Genomic DNA, 22,584 nt, shown 5'->3' with positions numbered 1-22,584 from the left:
GATACAATCTAAGATGTTGGTGTCACCCTTTCAATCTGTAAAGAACTCAAAGCAGCCTTACTACTGGCGGAGCTGCCTCAATCAGTCAATGACTTAATGGGAGGAATAAAGGACGCTTGGATCTATTATTCTGCAGGAAGGAAACAGCTTCAAAATGAAAAGACCCATAGAAAAAAGGGGAAAGTTCCATAGCCCACCCATCCTCCATTGAAATAGTTCTTTCTACGGATGCCTTATAATAGGGAAAAGAAACCTAAGTCTCTCTCAAATGTCATTCAATTTATTTTTCAGCCACAAGTTGACTTATACCTTCAACTCGTTGGAGGAAAGTGAGATTTTAACTGGATGAAAAATCAATAAAAGCACCTTAGCAGAGGCTGATTTTTTCTTCAGAAAAAATAGGTCCAGCTTTCTTCAACTGACAACCAACAGATTCAGCTCCAACTACTAATATTACAATATTATATTCAATCTACCTCATATTAACTAGACCCGTAACGAATGTACAACTAAACCCACACATGCAACCTTCTACAATGCAGTAACAAATCTGGGACTAGAACAACTAGTAACCAACAACACTAGACATAACAACTGCCTCAATCTCATCTTCTGCAATAGTTTGAATTCAATTTACGGAATACAAATTAAAGAACCCTTTCCCAACAGTGACCACAATATGATTGACTTTTGTCTCAACATACGTCCACATACCAATCATCACAATGATGAAATCCCCAATTATAACTTCAAAAAAGGCAACTATGATCTTATAAACAACGATCTCTCATCCCTTGATTGGCAATTTCTATGCTCTGGATGCAATACTGTAGAAGACCATTACAACATATTTTTACTTGAAATCAAAAGAGTTATCAAACTATATGTACCATTAACAACTCCCCAAACCAGAAAAAACAAATTACCCAAAACAATAAGGAAGCTTCAATCCAAACAGAAATCACTTTGCAGGAAAAACAAATCTGGTCACGTTGCCAACTTCAAAAGCCGATACAAAAATTTATGCCACCAGATAAAAACTGAATGCACCAATTATCACATTAAACAAGAAGAAAACCTACGCACCAATTCCACCTGTACTTTCTACAATTTTGTAAACTACAAACTAAAAGACTCAAGATCCATCAAGGACCTAATGGTAAAGACTGCAACGACAACACTATTAAAGCCAACCTCTTTAACACATTCTTTGGCTCAGTATTTGTAAACAGCAATGGATCATGCCCAGTATTTCCTAGTCGAACCACAGACAACTACAATGATCTAATACATATCGATTTTACAGAAGACAATGTTGAAAAAGCACTACGCAATCTAAAACCATCTCTATCTATTGGACCGGATGGAATATATGCCTACTTCTTTAAAAAGCTACTCACTACCATAGCCGAACCTCTAAGCATAATCTTTGAAAAATCTTTCAGGACCAGCTCCTTGCCACAAGCCACAGTCACCCCCATCCTCAAAAAGGGAGACCCCAGCCTAGTTGAAAATTACAGACCAATCTCTTTATGCTGCACCACCTGTAAAGTCATGGAATCAATTATTAACCAATCCATCATCCTCCACTTAGAAAAAACAATCTACTCTCTAATAAATAATTTGGTTTTAGGAAAAAACTATCATGTAATCTGCAACTCTTACACTGCAAAAACATATGAATTACACAACTCGATCAGGGCAAAGCAATAGACGCAATCTACATAGACTTCTGTAAAGCCTTTGATTCAGTGGTACACGACAAACTACTCCTAAAACTAAAATCTTACAGTATCTCTGGACACCTGCATAACTGGATAGAAGCATTCCTGTCAAACAGACAACAAAGGGTCAAAATTGGGAGCGTCCTATCAAATTCTGTACCTGTCAACAGTGGTGTCCCCCAAGGCAGGGTTCTAGGACCAATTCTTTGCATACTCTACATAAATGACCTCTGTAATCTGCATTCTCCTCGCTGATAATGTAAAGCTATTCAACACCACAAGACAATACTGCTACCCTTCAAAAAGACCTTCACTATATATCAGAATGGTCAAACAAATGGCAGCTTCAAATCTCAACAAATAAATGCTCTGTCCTACATATTGGCAAAAAAAATCAGAAAATAAAATACGGGCTGAATAGTCAAGACCTTGTTGATGATCCAAACTCTGTCAAGGATCTTGGAGTACTCATCTCAAATGCCCTAAGTGCTAGAGCTCACTGTATCTACATAGCCAAAAAGAGGTTAAGAGTTGTTAACCTAATCTTACGTAGCTTTTTCTCTGGTAATATTACACTAATTACTAGAGCATACAAAACATTTGCTAGACTAATACTTGAATACAGCTCATCAGTCTGGAACCCACATTATGTATCTGATATTAACACAGTTGAGAAAGTCCAGAAATATTTCACAAGAAGAGTTCTCCACTCCTCTACTTCTTGCAGAATACCTTATGCCACCAGACTCAAAATTCTAGACCTAGAAAACCTAGAACTACGCCGCCTTCGGTCTGATCTAAGTATAGTATATAAAATCATACATTGCAATGTCCTACCAGTCAATGAATACTTCAGCTTCAACCATAACAACACAAGATACAAACTCAAGGTTAATCGCACCAAACTTGATTGCAGGAAATACGACTTCAGCAACAGAATGGTCAATGTCTGGAATACTCTACCTTTCCCCAAACCCCAAAAACTTTAGCCTGTCTACTATTGACCTTGCCCCTTTCCTAAGAGGTCTGTAGGGGGTGTGCATAAGTGCACCAACATGCCTATGGTCCCTGTCCTATTGTTTCTTTTATGTTTTTTTGTTTTTCTTATATGTATCCATGTATTCATAACTATGTTTTTACTTATACCTATTATCTTGTAAGCAATTGACAAATAGAAATAAAATTAAAAAAACTCTATAATAGTCAACATTTATGCACAATCTACCTCCTATGGCAATGTTAATCAACCTTGGAAGCATGAAGATGTGAAGACTTAGAATTCCTAGAATTCCCCAGTCAGTAGGTTGAAGTCCACATATCTTTAAGCTGCTAAAGTTGAGAGACAGCACCTTCAATGGTTTAAGCAAGATTCTAACTACAATGAAATCAAAAGAGAGAAATAGGGCGAGTGAAATATCTTCTCTAGAAAAAGAAGGCTTTGATGTCCTATCCTCACTTTTTTTTTTCATTTACCTTTTGTTACTGCAAAAATAAAGGAGAGATAATATGCTCAGCACAGCTTGCAGCACAGGTTAAAATATAAACCACATGAGGTTGTGGACCAGGTTGGAAAGTTGAAAAAAAGACAAGGGCAAACTACTGCTATGTCATTCCACAAAGCAAAATGGAGGGGTCCGGCTACCTGTTAGAGGCTGAGCTCAAATCAAGGGAGACTATATCTATTTCTTAGTCTTCTTTGAAGCACATCTTGTGTCCAGAAGATTCTACTCCAGTTTCCTGTTGTTGTTTTTTATAATAAATTCAACCTGTGGCCAGGCAAATTTCTGACTGGTGATATCTTTCTTCTCTGTGTGAGTGTTGGGGGCTGGGGAATTCGTTTGAGAATACCCATGTCCTTCAGTAATCCAGGATAGGTTATTTGAATGCTCACTTGAAGTTCATCTTCCTCCACTGATGTGTATCTAAAGATCTTAAGAATTCACACCTCCACTATATTGAACCCTCCTCGAACACACATGCTCTCCAAGGCCCTAAGGAGTAAGGAGACTGGATCAGCAGAACAAGAGACTGCGGCCACAGCAGAAATGTCTGCTGTTCCTGCAAAGCACCCCAGGGAGACCTGAGCCTGCTGCCTCTCCTCTAAAGAATGGGAAGGGAACAGCTAAATGTCAGCAAAGATGAAAAGAAAATAAGTCATCTGGAAGCAGGAAACCTGATGCTGGTGTGATTTTGAGCACAGAAGCTGTGAGCTAATAAAACAGTCACATATTGTATGCACATTGCTGCTGCTTTGCTCTTTTTCCTGAGAATATTTTTTAAACATTTAAAAAAAAATATTAAAACTCGACAGAGACTTTAATATGCAATTTGGATAGTAATGAAAGTACATCTATGTATCCTCATTTACAAAAGTTTCTAGCCCTTTTCTACACATCAGAAATGATAAGAGCCTTGGTGGCGCAGTGGTTATAGTGCAGTACTGCAAACTACTTTTGCTGACTGCCAGCTGCCTGCAATTTGGCAGATCTAATCCCACCAGGCTCAAGGTCTTCCATCCTTCCGTGGTGGGTAAAATGAGGACCCAAATTGTTGGGGGTGATATGCTGACTCTGTAAACCACTTAAAGAGGGCTGGAAAGCACTATAAAATGGTATATAAGTCTAAGTGCTATTGCTATTGATATAAAGATATAGACAGCTGACATTACACTAATAGTTAATATAGTGTCAGGCTCTATGTTTTGAAACATAATAATTTGCTGTCACAAGTATTTCCTTGATGAAAGTCGGAGATATTTTGGTACAACTATATAATTCTCATACTAGAAGTATACATACTGGCTTAGACCACATGTACATACCCACAGCCCCACAAACAAGACATACAATTACAGATGTACATATTCCTAAAAGTTATTTTTTCATGACACTCTCTGTGATTTTCTTTATAGCAGCTTGTCCTAAAGTGCAAAACATTTTAAAATTTATTTAATCAAATTTACATAGCTGTCCAACTCCCAAAAAGCAGCCCTAGGTGATGCTATACAATAGAATGATTGAATAAAAATAACAGGCACAAAGATACAATACCCAAATTAAAAGATAAATATTATTATGCAAACCATACATGGATTAATAAGCTAACCATGTTTTCTTTTTAACTACTTTAAAAAGTTTAATAACATTTAATAACTCATTTTTTTAAATTAAAGTATTGTGTAAGTTTTTCTAGATAAAGCATTAAGAATAAAGGAATATAATAATTTATTCCTTTAGAATAATAAGGAAACTAATGAAAAATATTCAGTAAAAACCAGGACAAGCAACCACATAAATAAAATGCTTTCTCAAAAGATAGTGGTCTTCTGGGAGAAAAAAAGCATTAAGGCAGAGAAATGAACCTCTCAGAATATTGCAGTTCCAACGTATTTGTGCAGCCACAGAGAAGGCCATTCATAGATGCAATTCATAGATGCCAATGTGGTTTGCTCATGACATCCAATGTAAGTAGGATGTTATTAGAAAATCAGAAATGTTAGGGAAGAGAACAGAACCTATTCCCTGAGATACTTAGCACTCAAGCAATTTATTTCTAACAGTTTTATCGTCTTTAAGCTACCATATCTGAGATACTGTTCCTGAAATGCAATTTTTTTTGTGGAGTCCTTGATGAACTCTGAGCTTGGTTGTTTGCTTGCAGATGTTTCATTCCTCAGCGAGGCACTGATGATGTTACCTAGCTGGGTGAAGAAACATCTTCAAGCAAACAACCAGGCTCAGAGTCAACCAAGAATTCCACAGTTCAACCCTAAGCAATATTCTCTTCTGTTAGAATCATTATCTCATGTAATGTAATGAAAATTTAATAGTGAAGTCTGGTGTGCAATTTTCCCCATACATTGAATTTTGGAAAGCTCAAGATATCATTTCCCATGTACTGCCCAAGGCTGTCCCATCTGTAGGTAGGAAGGCCTGCTTGGAGTTCCAGGTTTCTGTATGGCTATGGAGCTCCTGAATTCCTTTTTTATCCCTAAATTCCATCTGAGAACGCATAACAGTTGTGTAAGACACAAAACTCAGACTCCATTAAAACCAGGGGGGAAAGCCAGTCTCATGCCATTAGGCTTCCAGTTACCAAAATCTCATTGTTCTGAGAATGTTAGATGTTAGAACAGCCCTCTTTAAAGAAACCCTATTACCATAAAACCAATTTATTGCACGAAGTTGCATTTTTATGGCTTTCTGAGCGGTCTGGCCCTTGAAGAATATTCTTAATCAAAATATGGCATCTTTACTTTCCAGTTGTGATTTTTAGCGGGTTTTCAGCTTTTAATTTCCTTGGTTTACTATTTTTTATCTGAGCCAAAAAAGGTTATTTGTTTAGAATTATGCCTCTTGTGAATGAAAGCCAACTACTTAAGAAGATATCATGAACAAAAATATGCCTCTGTATTTTGTTGTGATTCAATTATTTGTTTAGAAAAAAATTAAATAATTAACAAGCATTCCCGCCACCTCAACTGAATCATCATGTATCAGTTTTGCTGACTCCAGTCTTGACCAGCAACCACCAACCTACACCAAAAAGATTGGAAACTTCTAGTAGAAACGCCAGGTCCTAATACCATCCCAGAGTAGAACTTAATTAGCTACAAGCCCTTTGGGTCACTGACTTCCACCTAGGAATCTCAAAGACTGCATCCTGGCCTAAATTGACCCCTTTTATATTTAGGAGACTTACATGTACAAGTGACTGTCAATTAGCACCAGCAATGAACAGGTAGAAAACTCTAGACCAGTGGTGGGATTCAATTTTTTTTACTACTCCGAACTACTCAAAATTTCTGCTACCAGTTCTCCAGAACTGGTCAGAACCTGCTGAATAGCACCTCTGCTCTAGACCAAAGGATGCCTCCTTTAAGGGTCTCAATTCCTCAGAAAGAAGGTGGAGTGAAGATGTGATTGTCTAGTTCAAGAAGTAAAAAGGGCCCATTGAGCATCAGTTCTTATCAGATTAGGTTTTCCACATGAAAGATCCAAGGAGCAGAAACTCCTACATGATAACATCAATTAATTCCCTGACCGAGCCACCCTGAAGCATCAGTCATACTTCTGGACACCTATAGGTAGAGAGAAAAGTGTAGTTCTGCTTCTAATTCAACTCAACACAGTCCACTTCTGCTAATCTATACATATTTGTGTGTTGCCCTGCACAAAGTAGAGTGTGAAACAATCTTGTATTTGCATGTGTTCCATGTAATACCTACAGTGTGTCCATTTACTCTGTAGTAAATATACCTATGAAAACCTCTTCTCCATGCTTGTCTTGAGCTAGTCTTGGTTTATTGTTTTATTGTGTTTAATGAATGATTTGGACATGCTGCCAAATTAATTACTAGGCGAGACTTCAACTGCTTGTCATTTTCATTTCCCTGAACGCCTCTGGGTACCACCTGCCAAGAATCATCCATCAAGGAGGAAGCCCACACAAAAACCAGCTGGCCATTTATGAGCATGAAGACATCTGAAAATAAGTTCATTCCCTTCCATCTGAATACAACTTACTTGAGTATTATATCCTGCGTATCAATTGTGCCACCTCTTAAAGGGTCCCCAGAATGATTTCCTCAGTTGTTCTTGATTAGGACTTCCTTGAGCCAAAGGTTGATGCTGCCAAGATCTGATGCCTACCAGGTGTGATTGGAAATTCTGGCATTGCAATCCCCAATCGAAAGGTGCCAGGATGGACAAAACTGCCATAAAATATGAGGCTCTTTGAACATACGTGCCCATTAAAAAAATAATCTTGTGTGCTGTAGTGAGTTTCTTTTACTGTTGAATTGTTTTGATTTTTTTTAATTACCCACTCTTTCCCTATAATTTCTGTTCTCTACTTTCAGCAGGGTAGCTTATCTTTTTTGATTCCAGGATTTGATCATTTAAATAGCATCTTAAGTTCTAAGAACTTTAGAACATTCACAGACGAGTACAATGCATCTCTTTTCAGTCCTGTTGAAAACTGGCTTTGAAAGAGACATGAACAAAGTTTTAGAATGGAGAGTTGCATTCCTCAAAGAATGAAGGAAGTGACTGATAGATGACACTAGAGGCAAAACTAAGGGAGGACCAAGTTCTGGTTTGTATGTAGTTGCACTTCCCCACAAAAGCAAACCCACACTATAAGAGCTCTCCTTGACCCCCAATTATCTCTGGATGCCCAAATAGCAAGGAGCCAATTTACATAAATATGTCCCAGCTGCAACCATTCATGCTGGTTGGGCCCAGAAGCTGTTAATTATGCCTTCGTTGCATCCTGACTTGACAGTTGCAAAGTGTGGTCCTTGGACTATGCTTAAAGGGTGTCCAGAAAGTTCAGCTGGTGTAAAACGCAAGAGATGGAATATTAACAGGTGCATATTACAAGGACACATTTTTAAAAAAACCCTCCCTTTTAATGACCCTGTCATCCCTTAATTCAGGGTAGAGTCAGGGTGACTAGGTGGAGCTGAGCATTTACTAGCTGGATGCCCTTCCTGACACCATGTTCTAAGAGAGAAACAACTGCCGCTACCTAGGATTGAACTCTCAACCTTCCGAGTGGGATGTGAGTGTCACCACACTGCTCAAGATATAAGGACCACATTATTCCCTTGTTTAAAATTCTGCAACGGTATAATTCTCATACTAGAAGTATGCCTACTGCCTTAGACCACATGTACATATCCACAGCCCCACACATGAGACATACAATTACAGATATGTATATTCCTAAAATGCTAATTTTAACTTTTAAAAGTCTAAATAGCTTAGGACCTGATTATCTGAGCTGGTCACTAATTTCATTACAGCCTTCCTGAGTTCTAGATTCAGCAGGCAAGATTGTCCTAATAACTTTACATTAGAAAATCTGCTTGGTGGGCAGACAGCTATAGGAAGTCTTCTATGTTCAGAAGAAATTCTTCCTGTGGGAAAATAGATAATCATGGGAAATATTTTGTCTCCAGAGTCCACTGGAGTGGGTGTCTATGATTATGGTTGCTCAAGAGAAAGCTGTTTGAACTAAGGCAATCAAGGCCAGAATTTTAAAAAAGAATATTCAAATGAGTCAAAGAGTAGGTAGTGCATAGAAATAGCTGATCATATACTCAGCTCAAGCAAGAAGAAGATTATAAACAATGACATAAAACAGCCGTCAAAATGATTCACTGAAACATCTATAAAAATTATCATGTGCCAGAAATGAAAAATCGGTGGGATCATATGGTTGAAAAAGTAGTTGAAAATTATTAGGTTAAAATGTGCACATTGATAAAATCTTCATCTGTCAATTACAAAAGGCTATGCTGCTTGGATATGCTCATATATTACAACACTCATTACAACATCCTCCAGTAGGTTCTTGAGAAGGACTCAAGGACTATGATTTCACACTATTGTGTATATAATAAAGATAATATCCCAATTCCGTGAGAAAGATGGATAAAAATTCCAGTCTAAACATCAGGCTGATCGTGCAATGAATCATAATAATACAAGAAGCTAAAATGCTGCAGGACTTTAGAATTCAAACAAACCTGTCATATAAACACCCCAGACTTAAAAGCTTTTGATAAGAAAGTAAAAAAAAGTCTGGATAGTGGACGTAGCAGTACCTGGGTCCAATCTCAAAGCATTTGAAGTACCACTCGAACACTGTTGGCATTGACAAAATCTTCATCAGTCAATTGCAAAAGGCAGCTTTACTTGGAACACCTTACATCCTGCAGTGATACTTCAATATCATAAACGAAAATATCTGCCTATCCTAGATCCTTGGGAAGGACTCACATAGCTGGATAAAAATTCCAAATCCAGTCTAAACGTCTGGCTGACTGTGCAACCAACCCTAATGCTCTCAATACAGGACCAGTGTTCTGCCCTAACTCTTTCTTAGGGGTACATGTTGAGTATTTACGGTAGCTAGTTAACTCAATATAATAATTTTAATTGTTAATTGTTAAATTTAATTGTTATTTCAAATACTCTCATTTTATTTTGTGGATTATGTAAATTACTTTGTGTGTCAGTGGACAAAAAAGCAGGATACAGATTTGATGATGATGTTTCTACTGCTGATGAAGATGGTGATGACAACAACGACAACTGTTGTGCTGAAATCCAGGGCAGAACATTGTTGAAGACAGATTTCACTGCTCATCCAGATAGCTTGTGGAAATGGAATGAGAACATTTTTGCATCCTTTTTGTGTTTTATTCAGACTACAATAAGGCTGAAGTACCAAGTGGCTATTGCTCTCTGTGGTTAGCCTTCTGACACCTGCTGAGAGATGCCGTAGCATCTCAAATTAGACTGCCAATAGGAGAACACACCAATCACAGCACCGTTTTCCTCCTTTCCCCATTCCCCTGGTGATTTCAGGGGATGGAAGAGTCATTAGCAGGGGGAACTGTGGGAAATTGTCACAGCAGCAGCACAGTTGAGTGTCCTGGCAATGCATTTCCAGCAGACACTTCTATCAGGCAGCAATGCTATATAGGAAGATGCTGGAGGCAAAATACACACTTGAATGATAATGATAATAGCAAAGGCAAAAACGTTATACCATGAAGGAGAATGATAAACCACTCTTCTACAAGGATGGACAAAATAGAACAAACTGAAGTTATTATATTCTGGACTCAGGTTTCTTGAGAAGTCCATAGTTCTGGAAAATATGGAAGGAAAGAGAAAAAGGATAACCAGCAGCAAGGTGGATGGACTTAGTTATAGCAGCAATGGATGTATCATAAAAAAAAATAATCTGAAGAGCTGTTGCCTAAGATCAGGTGTGGAAAGTCTGAAGGATTGAATAGGGAACAGGTTGTCCTGGAGAAGACCTAACAATGTGGTCACTAATAGTCAACCCTGATTTGATAGCATATAATAAATCATAAAAATCTAACACTAATGCTATAAGTTTGCATTGACTCTTACAACATTAACTTTTTAAAACAAATAATTAGGGAAAAGATGCATCTTACCAATCAGGCAAATCTATATTTCATTTAGTTAATGGCTTAGGCTTATTAGAAATTGCTAGAGAAAACTCAGGAGAGAACAAAAGCAGTAACTGTTAAAAATACAGAATAACAGAGTTGGAAAGAACCTTGCAGGTCTTCTAGTCCAACCCCCTGCTTAAGCAGAAGATCCTATACAATTCTGGACATGTGGCTGTCTAATCTCTTCTCTAAAAACCCCAGTGATAGAGCCCCCACAACTTTTGGAGGCAAGCTGTTCAATTGGTTAATTGTTCTCACAAACTTCTCCTTAGTTCTAGGTTAGATCTCTCTTTGATAAGCTTCCACCAATTATTACTTGTCTTGCCCCAAGGTGCTTTAGAGAATAGTTGAGGGCCTCTCTCCTCTCTGTGGCAGCCCCTCAAATATTTGAACACTGCTGTTAGGTCACCCCCTGGTCCCTCTCTTCATTAGACTAGAAATACCTGGTTCTTGCAACCATTCATCATACATTTTAGCCTCCCATCCTGTAATCAGAGGTGGGCTGCACTTTCACTGACAAGGGGTTCACTGGTCGTGAGCACACATGCACCGCTTTGGGGCTGCAATGCAGCTTCAAACAGGCAGCTAATCTACTCGGGCAGCTCCAGTGAGTACAGCAGGGCAGTGTGGAACTCACCTGGGCAACCTGGGCAGGGGAAAAAGTTAGTTATTTATGGAAAACATAGCACAAAGGCGGGTGGGCAGTCCCAGCCAGAGGCGACAGCAAGGAGTTCACCCGAAACTCGCCAACCATCCAGCAAGACCTCCACTGCCCGTAATCATCTTTGTTGCTCTTCTCTGCACTATAGTCTCAACAACTCTTTTGCATTGTGGTGGCCAAAACTGGATGCAGTATTCAAAGTATGGTTTTGTCCCAAATACTATTTGATTTAGGATAAATGGTATGATAAATGGATAGATTGTAAAAAAAAAAAGAATGCATAAAAAAGACGAAATAATGAACCTATAAAACATACTATTATATATAGGTTAAAGGATAGGAATTTATAGAATACTAGTTTTATTCCTCTCTCTTTGACTAAGCTATATAAATGACTTATCTATAAAAATACATAGTTATAATCCAATAGTAATAATAGATTATTATGTATATATTATATTATTCATGCAGTTATTCTACAAGGGATAGAAAGTAACTGCTATTTAATACTTTCTATGAGATATTTAAATCACTATCAAAATGTACTAGAGGAAAATATGATTAGTCTTTACTACAGAATGTGTTGTGATGTTTATTTGTATGACTTTTTATTTTTTTACTTTTGTATATTTGTATATTTTAATCTTTTGTATTCAATAAAGAATTTTTTAAATTTTTTAAAAAATAAATTATGGTTTTACTAGTGCAATATAAGGCAGTACTAACAATTTGTGTGATCTTGAAATCCCTCTTTTGATGCAGCCTAGAACTGCGTTGGCTTTTGGGGCAAACCTAAGTGACTCCTAGATCTTTCTAGCAATTACTACTGTGAGAAGTGAACAAATGTGAACCTTTTGTCTTTGGATGCTTTGCAAGTATGTCATTCTTAGCTACTAGGATGACCTTCCCAAACCATCATTTCTGCCAGATTAGCACAATAAAAAGATTTTCCCTGTGTCTTATCAGTCTCACTGTGAGCCTTCAAGCAAACTACTCCCTGATCTGCTCCATAGCGTAGAAAATGGAGAGCCAACTGGACTGAGCTCAGTGGGAGACAATGCATTAGATTAGGGCCATGATGCCCATCTTCTAAACAATGTTGCACCAGAAATGAAGGCAGTGCCAGTGAGAAATTGAATGAATTTTCTTAAAATCTAATTGATGCAGAAGGCCGATCATCATCGGCACGAACCTCACCAGAAATTGATTTGAATATGACAAGCAAATTTATGGAACATTATTAGAATGTTCAACCCACTGTCTGACTCAGATGAGAACACCCACAAGAGTGTAATCTCCAATGGGAGATGAATGAACATGAATTCATTTCTTTCTTAAATTTTTATGCCACCCGTCTCACTAACATTCGAGCCATTCAAGGTTTTTTTTAAAAATGACACAGAAATCTCCTGTCCCTCCATCCCCCCCCCAAAAAAAACACTTAGCACCTTGGAGGTCCTCAACACTAACAATAGGTAGTACTTGACTTACAGTGGCAATTGGGATTTTGGAAATTCTGTCACTATGCAATATGGTTGTTAAGTGAGTCACACCCAATTTTACAATCTTTTTTGTCACAGTCGTTAAATAAATTTCTGTGGTCATTTAAGCAAATTATGTGGTTAAGTAAATTTGGTCTCTCCCATTGATTTTGTTTGGCCAAAGCTACCAGGAAGGTTGCAAATAGTGATCACGTGACCCCCCAGGATCCTGCAACTGTTACAAATACATGCTGCTGTTACTGAGCTCTCAAAGTTTGATCACATGACCACAAGGATACTGCAGAGTGGTGCAGTGGCCTAGAGGTGGAGCTCTTGCCTCACAATCAGGAGGCTGAGAGTTTGATCCTAGGTAGCAGCAGATATTTCTCTCTCTGGGCACAATGAGTAAATATCAGCTGCGAACTCTGTACTGGCAACAGGAAGGGCATCTGGCCAGTAAACACTTATCTCCGACTCCACCCCGATGCAAGGGATTACAAGGTCATTAAAAAGACCACGGGCTTGCTGCAACAGCTGGACGTGTGAGGAAAAGTCAGAAGTCATTTTTTTCAGCCCGGTTGTAATTTTGAACAATCATTAAAGGAATGGTCATAAGTCAATACTACCTGTACTGGTAAGAAGAGTGTTAGAAGCTGGATGGTCAGTGTCTTCTTTGTTCCATAAGCCCAACACAAGAGAGGCATTTAGAATTGAATATCATCACATGCCACCAAATATAGAGAAAAATGCAGTTTTCCCTTGAAATCCCAACAACTCCCTAGCAGGGAGTCACTATTTTTTTAAATCCACTTCCTTTGTTGTCAATGTTAATTTTTATTCATTTAAACCATAGCTTTTTTAGAACATCTGTTATATTTGTTTATGGTTGCATCTTGACATATACAATAAATCTCACCAAACTCAAATATTCCTTCTACATCCACCCACCCACAAATCTCTTTAATGCAGCCCCCAAAACAGAGGACACAGAAAGTCATTTTGCCAGTTCTGAACATCACGCTAGCTCTTTCCCCTCCAGGCAGGCTCTGACACCAACAAACTTGAAAGAGGACTTTTCCAGTATGTTACTGTGCCAACAGGCAGGCGTAGGTCCAAAAAGGCCCTGAAAAATTGTTGGAGAGCAGCTGGGGAGCCCGATGTGTAAAAGAAGATGAAACAAGCTGGCTAAATGATGACTAAGAAGCAATATGACACCGCTTCAGATATCTGAAGGGTGTAAACATCCAGTAGAGAGAAACCATACTGTTGAGCAAAATAAATTTAAAACATGACAAAAGCAAGCCTTTATCCTTCATTGTGGGAACAGAACTACAAAAGAGAGCTGTATCAGAAGAAAGCCCATGAATCTAGTCTCGGCTACAATTTATGATGATCTTAACAATAATCTCTGTTGGCGCTACTACTCTTATCTTGGAAGCTTCTTGGAATAATCACTGCATAAAGCTAAGTCTTCTTCTTATCGACAACCAGGAGCCTTGCTGGGCCCTTGAAGTATTTGGAGAGTGAGCCCATGTTGCAATTCAAAGGTTATTTTAAATAGGGTGTTATTGTGCAAGAGAGTTAAAACTTGAAGAATCCTAATAAATCGCATCGGTTTTTTTATCCTATTCTACATTTATTAAATTAAGGTGCACCCCATCCTATATTATTCCAAAGAAGCTATTCCTTTTAGATAGCTCACCAATAGATGATTCACCTAGATCTGTTTCAAATCAAACTTGAAGGAAATAAAATAAAAAAACCAACTGGAGGAATAAAAAAACATGACAAAATGGAAAGGGAAGAGACGTTGTAGGATAAGGGGGTAAGGAAGATACCTGAGCCAAAGCACACTCAGATAATCCAATGTAGATGGTTACATGCAAGACCTTGGTGCTTTGAGCAGGTTAAAAAACAGTGCATGAAGGTCACACCTCTCTCACATTATTTGTCCCGCATTAATCGGCACCAAGATACACTCCATTTGAAAATGAAAGCCCTCTTTGAAATATCTCTCCACATATTTTAAACACACCCATGCACACACACATCCAGTCTTCAAGCTTTCCACCACCTCACAATAATGAATCCAATTTGAATCATAACCTAGAGCAGAAAAATAAGAAGAACTGAACATACAACCTTAAAGCCAGAGGTCGGCTGTTCCCTGATAAGCTTGTCACTGAGACTATTAACAATTCACCTATATTGAGTCCATCTGAAACAAGATTTGGTGCTCTCGCAAATAAATTTGGAGCAATCTATTTAGGCGAAGAGCAAATCTTTGTTTGTTTTATATACCTATTGTATTGTAATGAGGTTTCTTTTTTTTAAAAGAAGAGTTAAGAAAGTCGTGAAAGGGAAGAGAAAGAAGGGGAGATGGGGGCATCAATCCTGTGTACCCACCCCTAATCAGTCCCATGTGGTCAGCTCATCAGCTGTTTTGTTTTCTATCCTAAACCTAAGCTTCTCACTTCTTGCAAAGTCTCCAGTGGAATCTCTTAGTCATGATTTGCACTGAACTCCTTGGTATTTCTGTCCTGGGTTCCCCCCCCCCCGATATTTTTGCCAAACCACCATTCTTATATTGCTTAGTTTTACCCTAGAAATGCATCCTGTGACTTTAATCTCAAAATTCAAATAGGGAAGTTTCTTATATCTAGAAGTCTAACGTCAAAACCTGGCTTCCACCCCACACTAATGTCATACTGGCTTCTACCCCATTGCTCCTTCTGTTCTCCTCACCGTATTTCAGCTCTTTTGGCTTCACTTCTCCCTCACTCTGGACTTTGCATCTCCAGTTTTAGTACTTGGAGCACTTGAAGTAAACAGAGTATTGATCATTTGAGTTGCTCGTGTCCAGTAGGAACCAGCAACTTCATTTTAAATTCTTTCTCTCTGAAAAAATATGGAATTAAATTGTATGAATATTCATCTTAAAATGAACCAAGTTTGATATTGGTCCTTTTTCTGGTTGCTGATGCTTGGATCTCCCTGCTCATAGCTAAAGTTGTTACTTCCTCAGCAGCAATCTAGTGGCCATGTTTGCTCATAGGATTGATGGGATTATGTCATAAAACCACCTGGCAAGTTAAACTAAACATATGGTAATATTATATGTGACACTTTTAATGCCACCCCTCCATGGTTTTGTTTAAATGGTATGATTTGAATGGTTTTTAAGGCTCTATTATTTAATTATTTTATTTCAATTGCCCAGTCTGTGATATGGATAAGTATATACATTAAATAAACTATGACAGAGATTACTAAGAGGTAAATCAATGGAATCATTCACATGACCCCATGGGATCATCGGTTCTGTTATCATGTGCTGAGGAAGATTAAAAAGACTTGAATATCAACATAGTACCTTACATTGACCAGTCAGGAGGAGGAATTGATCCCTTTGATCTAGCTGAGAAAATGTAAACTTGTTAGTATCATTAGAATAAGCTCAGGGATCAACTATGCAGCAAAAGCCTGTTCTTTTTCCTTGGGTCCATGGCTTAATTTGCATTATTTATGAAGTGCCAAAAATCAATACACACCCTCACAGGAAAACCCTAGGAAGATGGCTGCAGCCAGTGAAGTGGGAAATATTTCACCAATAATTGTCCATTGTCAGAATTTTTCAATATCATTTTGTTCCCTGTCCTTGCAAGGAGTCCAACATTCTTTCCCAAGACGCATGGTCAAAGAAATGTATGTGTTGAAAATTAACAATTCCCCCAATTATACAGATATTGATCTGATTTATGAAAGTTATTTTACAAAAGTTATTGTAGTCCATAATCATACACACATCCTTTTTGTACAATACACCAATTCTCACAATACACTCAGAACATGAGACTTAACCGCAGAATGATTGTTGCCCAAATATATTCAAGGCCAGAAGCCTAAAACATTATATCCCTGATCAAGATTTTACCAGTTTTGCATTCTCTTTTTAACATCTGGCCTCCATGAAAGTCATTACAAAATCAAGCTTTTGGTGTGGATTAGAACGTTGCAAGGAACAGTGTGATGGTTTTGAAAATCTGAAACACAGTATTCTTTGTGCCTTCTGGCTGCTTTTAGCCAGTCTACATTAGGATTATTGTAATAGAATAGAATTGAAATAGAATAGAATAGAATAGAATAGAATAGAATAGAATAGAATAGAATAGAATAGAATAGAATAGAAATAGAAATAGAAATAGAAATGGAATCGAATCAAAATAGAAACAGAATAGGATTATTATAATAGTAAACTTTTCCAGCTATATTAGATCTGCTCTCATAATTTCCAATTGCTATGGCCAGCTGCACTCGTTAGAAAATTGCCCAAAAGTTTTGAAGCATATAGGTAGTCCTTGACTTACATCCATTAATTTAGTGAACATTTGCAGTTAAAACCGCAGCAGAAAAAAATTACTTGCAATTGGTACTCACAATTTCAGCCATCACAGCATCCTCGCAGTCATGTGTTCAAAATTTGGGTACTTGACAACTGCCACATATTTATGACGATTGCAGTGTCATGAGGTCATATGTTCATTATGTGTGATTTTCCCAGCTGGTTTCCAACAAGTAGCATCAATGGTGGGAGCCAGATTCATTTAACAACCAAGTTATAAACAATTACAAGTGATTTGCTTAACAACCATGGCAAAAAGGTCTTGGATGTGACTCACTGAATAACTGCCTTGCTTAACAACAGAAATTCTCATCTCAGTTGTAGGGTAAATCAAGGGCTACCTGTATCAGCTTTGGAAAGGCTATTGTAAGACTGAAACAGCACTCTGCAAGCAGGGACAAATAGGCAGACAAAGATATAACAAATGAAACAAAATCTTCAGGTATAAAATATATGCATCCATGCAGCTTCTATGAAATATGTGAAATATGATGACATGGTGTGTAATGCAATGTTCTTCTACTTCTACTTTAAACTTCTACTTTAAAGGCATAAAACCCCTGCCTTTTTTCTCTGCACTAGATTTTCCACACAGAGGCCTCTGACTTTCTGTATGACACAGAAAAAAGAATCGTGTCATTGCTCTCCAATGCTTAAAACCTCCAGGGAGGATATTTCAACCACAATGCACATTGAAGCATTTTCCAAAGCATAATACACGGGTATCATCAAGATTATAGAACATTTATTCAGAGTTCAATACAGGATATGCATCATCTTAAATGCCTTTTAATGCTAGTCGTACCAGATAAATGTGAACTAACATGGTCAGAATTAGATATTGAAGTTTCTTTCAATATTATCCTAATGGCACCAGTTTGATCACTTAGGGCATCATGATAGAAGTAATTAAAAAGCTGATTCAGTGAATCACAGTTTTATATATATATATATATATATATATAAAATAAGCAATCTGATCCAGAATACCTTCCATGTTCCCCAAACTCCACTCTACCTGGATATGATTGTGGGCCTTCTCCTGGTAGTGCGTATCATCTCCAGTCCCACCATCCTCAGATGGGATCCCATAACTGGTGCAATTGTCATAATGGACGTAGTCGTACTGGGGGGCACCACCCCACAGCGTGGTGTCCTTCTGGCTCTTGAGCTCTGAATGCTCCATAGTTCAACTTTTGCTGAGGTGGGACAAGGACACTGCAGAAGAAACTCCAGGCCCCCCCAGCTGATCAGTCCAAGTCATGCCCCCCCCCCTCCTGGCCCTCCTCTCCTCCCCTATTTCTTACGTCTTTCTCACTTTCTTTTCTTCCTGCCCCCAAAGGGGTCTGGGGCAGTGATTGCAAGGTTTAATTATATTTATAGCAGTCTTCTTCTGTCACATGACCCCTCCAAAGCCACATCTGATCTGAGCAAGAGGCATTAACTTGGTCAGGATTGAATATCAGGTGTGACAGGAGGAAACCCTCAAGGAGTGGGGGGGAGGGAGCGAGGGAGGGAGGGAGGAGAAGGCAACAGCCAGGGAAGGAGTCCGCAGGCTGGAACTCAAATGTGCCGAGCTCTATATTCATGTCAGAGGGCTTTCCGCTTCTAATGCATGCAAGCTTACATAGGATACTTGGGACTGACTAACGGCTTCTTTGCAAAGTCTCTACATCAGCAGCCTTGTCTGAAGGCAGTGAATATTGAAACCTAAGTAACCCAGGAATTATTCCCTCTTCACACATATCCAAAACTCTGCTCACTTTTAAATACTCCAAATTTAAGCATATTCTCTTTACATCCCTGCCCGCGGTTGCTTGCTCCAGCTGTAACACTGCCAGCAAAAGCTCATAGCAATTACTTCCAAAGCCCACATAGCCTCCCCCCGCCTCACATCCTGATAAATCCCAGACAGCCACTGATGCTTTACTGAAAAATTTCAAACAATTATATTCTGTCTGGTCCCTTTTATGTAGAGATGACTTCTGTGTCCTCCCAAATTCTTGTTCCAGATACCTTCCTAAAAAAAAAAAAAAAAAGCACTTTTTCTATAAAAAAAACCTTAGGCACACATCTCTAGCCACCAAACTCTTCTATAACTAGGCCTATGTATAAAATGAATACTTTATTTTTCCAGCTTTAGTTCCAGATCCCTCCTCCTATTGTCTTCTCAAGTCAAATCAAAGGGTAAGCTCCTTCAAGGCATTTGGAAGACACTATAAATCAGAGGCCTCCAAATTTGGCAACTTTAAGACTTGTGGACTTCAACTCCCAGAATTCTGGGAGTTGAAGTCCACAAGTATTAAAGTTGCCAAGTTTGAGGACCCCTGCCATAAACCTTCACAGCAGTGGTGGGATTCAAAAAAAATTATTACCAGTTCTCTGGGCGTAGCATGGTAGGCGCAGTGTGTCTTGGTGGGCATGGCAGGGGAAGTATACTGCAAAATCTCCATTCCCACCCCACTCTAAGGGAAGGATATTGTAAAATACCCATTCTGTCCACATCCCACGAACCTGTTTTCCAGCTCCATTCTCCTGTGCAGGGCAACAAAAGAAAACCCAGCCGATCAGCTGGGACTCAATGGGAGGCAGAGAAGAGATGCGGGTGGGGCCAGCCAGAGGTGGAACTACTCAAAATTTCCACTACTGGTTCTCCAGAACTGGTCAGAACTTGCTGAATACCACCTCTGCTTCACAGCAAATCATACACATTATTAGAGAGGCAGACGTGTTCTTGAACAAAATAAATATTCCATTTAATTGAACTTTCTGTTTTCTGCAGTGATAATCAAATTGTCTCCTAGAAGCTGTAAACAAGATACGAATGCAACTGGCCTGTACTGATTTATTTATTCTGCCATCTCCTTCACAGGTACGGTACCTAGTTTCTGCTCAGGGAAGGTTCTGTTTAATTGCAGCCAATGGAGACACCTATCTTTCATTCATTCATTTAACACTTCTTTAAAGAACAAAACTTAATGTAGCAGCTTATCTTTTCTTGCAGCAGTGGATGTTGTCCGTTCAGTGTGTGTTATGTAGTTCCTTTTGCTTGTCCCGAATCAGCTGCATTTGAATCCTGTTTTTATTTATTTATACAATTATTTGTACGCTGCCTACTCGGAAGGTCCTAGGTGCTTGCAATCATAAAAGCAAGAAGAAATAGACAACCACAATGTATCACTTTCTTCTTATACTGCCGGCTGTCTGAATTAAAAATAAGAAAAATGCCCGTCCTTCCACATCTGCCAGAATATATTATTTTGCCAGTATTTTAGACAGTTTTAAATACAGATAGAGAGTAAGTTTGCATTCTGAACAAGAATGTCCTTCAATCCTAGGAATCTGAAACTAACAAAAGAAGAGCATCACTTCTTCTCCATTTCTGAATCTTGAAAACACCAGACCAGGACTTCTGCCTCCAATTCAGTTCACGTACTCCTAGCAAAGAACAACAACCTGCCCCCCCAGCTGCCAAATTTTTCCTTCCCTTGAAAGAGTATCTTCATTACACGGTCCTAGCCAATTCAGAATTACTTAATTAATATACTAAGATAGCAAAACCAATCAGATATCGCTATGCAGTGACCGCTCTGGTGGCAAGTTAAGTCTTTTTCTCATCTTGACTTTCCATGTGTATGTATGCGAATTGCCAAGTGTCCTACTGGCCAGACAAGATGGACAACGTTCCCAGTCTTTTGCCTCTGCACTGGGATGTAGTATAGGTAGTTCTCACATCACGACCACAATTGAGCCCAAAATTTATGTTGTTATGAGTGAGGAAGTTGTTCAGTGAACTTTGCCCCATTTTGTGACCAAATTTTGATCACATGATCATGGGGATGCTGCAATGGTTATAAGTGTGAAACATAGTCATTTTTTCTGTTGTAACTTCAAACAGACACCAAACAAATTGTTACAAGTCAAGGACTGCCTGTATAGCATCGTATCATTCTAATTCAACTATAATCCCATTAAATGATGTCATGTCCAAGCAAAATGTGGACAAGAATGAATCTGAATGTCAATCAGTTTTCATGTGAAATTAATGTGGAAGAAAACATCTACATTCTGATGCACTTTTTGGATACCGATGTGGGCAGTTCTGAATTATTTCACGAACAGGAATAAGCCACTAAATGTGCATTTCCAATTTCCCAATGCATCAGAGGCATATATAAGATTCTTTCATCATGACTTTCAAAAATGTTGTCAGTGGTTAAAATAGAAAAAGCATGGCACAGCAGAATGTCTAAGGGTTGAACTTTATTACTATTTGGATGGGGCATCACTAGAAAATCTCTAGATTATAAATTAAACCAGGACATTGTCCCTTCTCCACACACATACACACCTAAAAAATATATCCTGGGAGCCAGGATTTCTATGTTTATTATTGCCAAGACATAAAACAGCTTTGCTCACCAAGAGTTTATCCCAATATGAAAAAATTACTTTTTGCTCCTTTGTATCTACAGTGGTATCTTGTTATTCATCATTAATTGGTTCTAGAATGTATGATGAGTATCAAAAACAATGAGAATCAAACAAATTTTTCCCATAAGGTTTAATGTAGTGAATCACAAGGTAGCCATCACTGACAAGTTCTAGCTAGTGCGTTGAGTACCAAACAAAAGATGAATACCAGGACAACATTTTCACATCAAAATGCATTGAGTACCAAATTCAATGTGTTTCAAAGCAGTTGAGTACCATGGTACAACTGCAAATCTACCTATAGACAGTACAACTTCCAAATAATGATACACTGAGCTTAATTCATTCCCTCTTTCAGTTCTGGATGATAATTGTTGTCGTCCAATTAACATAGGGCTGTCTTTCTATTACCCTGTCCCTGCAGCAAATACTGAGCTCACTTGAGTTTCTCATCAACTCAGTTCATCACCACTTCTTGGAATTAATACATCCATATAACTGACTTGCATTTGAAGATTAAAATACCTAATACTTAATATGTTGCCGGCTGGTAACTTCAATGATTTAACTTAAGCATTAATTGGAGTGTATGGGAACACCCCATTTCCCACAGCTAAGTGAAAAGTACTTTTTCATTGTGCTCTGTAATATAGAATTGTAAATAACCAGCATTAAGATATTTAAATTTTCAAGTAAATGAAAGCAGCCAATTATGAAACACCACTATCTATCTATGCAGAATATGACACAACACAGAATTAAGAGTATTTAGTTCCCAATGTTTGTATTTCTTTTATAATAAAGTATTTATTTACCTATCAAATTTATATGGAAAGCTATCTCACAAAAATGACTCTGGGTGGCACATCCAGAAGGATAGAAAA

General features: G+C 38.3%; 1 protein-coding gene across 3 annotated transcripts in view; it reads right to left on the bottom strand.

Annotated features, from left to right (window-relative positions):
• Positions 1 to 18,619, bottom strand: part of CLCN1 (chloride voltage-gated channel 1) — a 68,170-nt gene extending 49,551 nt beyond the window's left edge. For all 3 annotated transcript variants that reach the window (XR_015742075.1, XM_087926270.1, XM_087926271.1), the window contains exon 1: positions 18,285 to 18,619. Coding sequence is in view for 2 of the 3 variants with exons in the window: in XM_087926270.1 (XP_087782396.1) it covers positions 18,285 to 18,452 (168 nt within the window). In the remaining variant the exon portion in view is untranslated. The remainder of the gene's footprint in view (positions 1 to 18,284) is intronic.
• Between the last annotated feature and the right edge of the window lie 3,965 nt (positions 18,620 to 22,584).

The sequence above is a fragment of the Pseudonaja textilis genome, chromosome 2 (genome assembly GCF_049901715.1).
Source record: "Pseudonaja textilis isolate UNSWEBS1 chromosome 2, rPseTex1.2, whole genome shotgun sequence".
NCBI lineage: Eukaryota > Metazoa > Chordata > Lepidosauria > Squamata > Elapidae > Pseudonaja > Pseudonaja textilis.
Note: the sequence above shows the minus strand (reverse complement) of the source record. Positions and strands in the feature narration are given on the sequence as shown.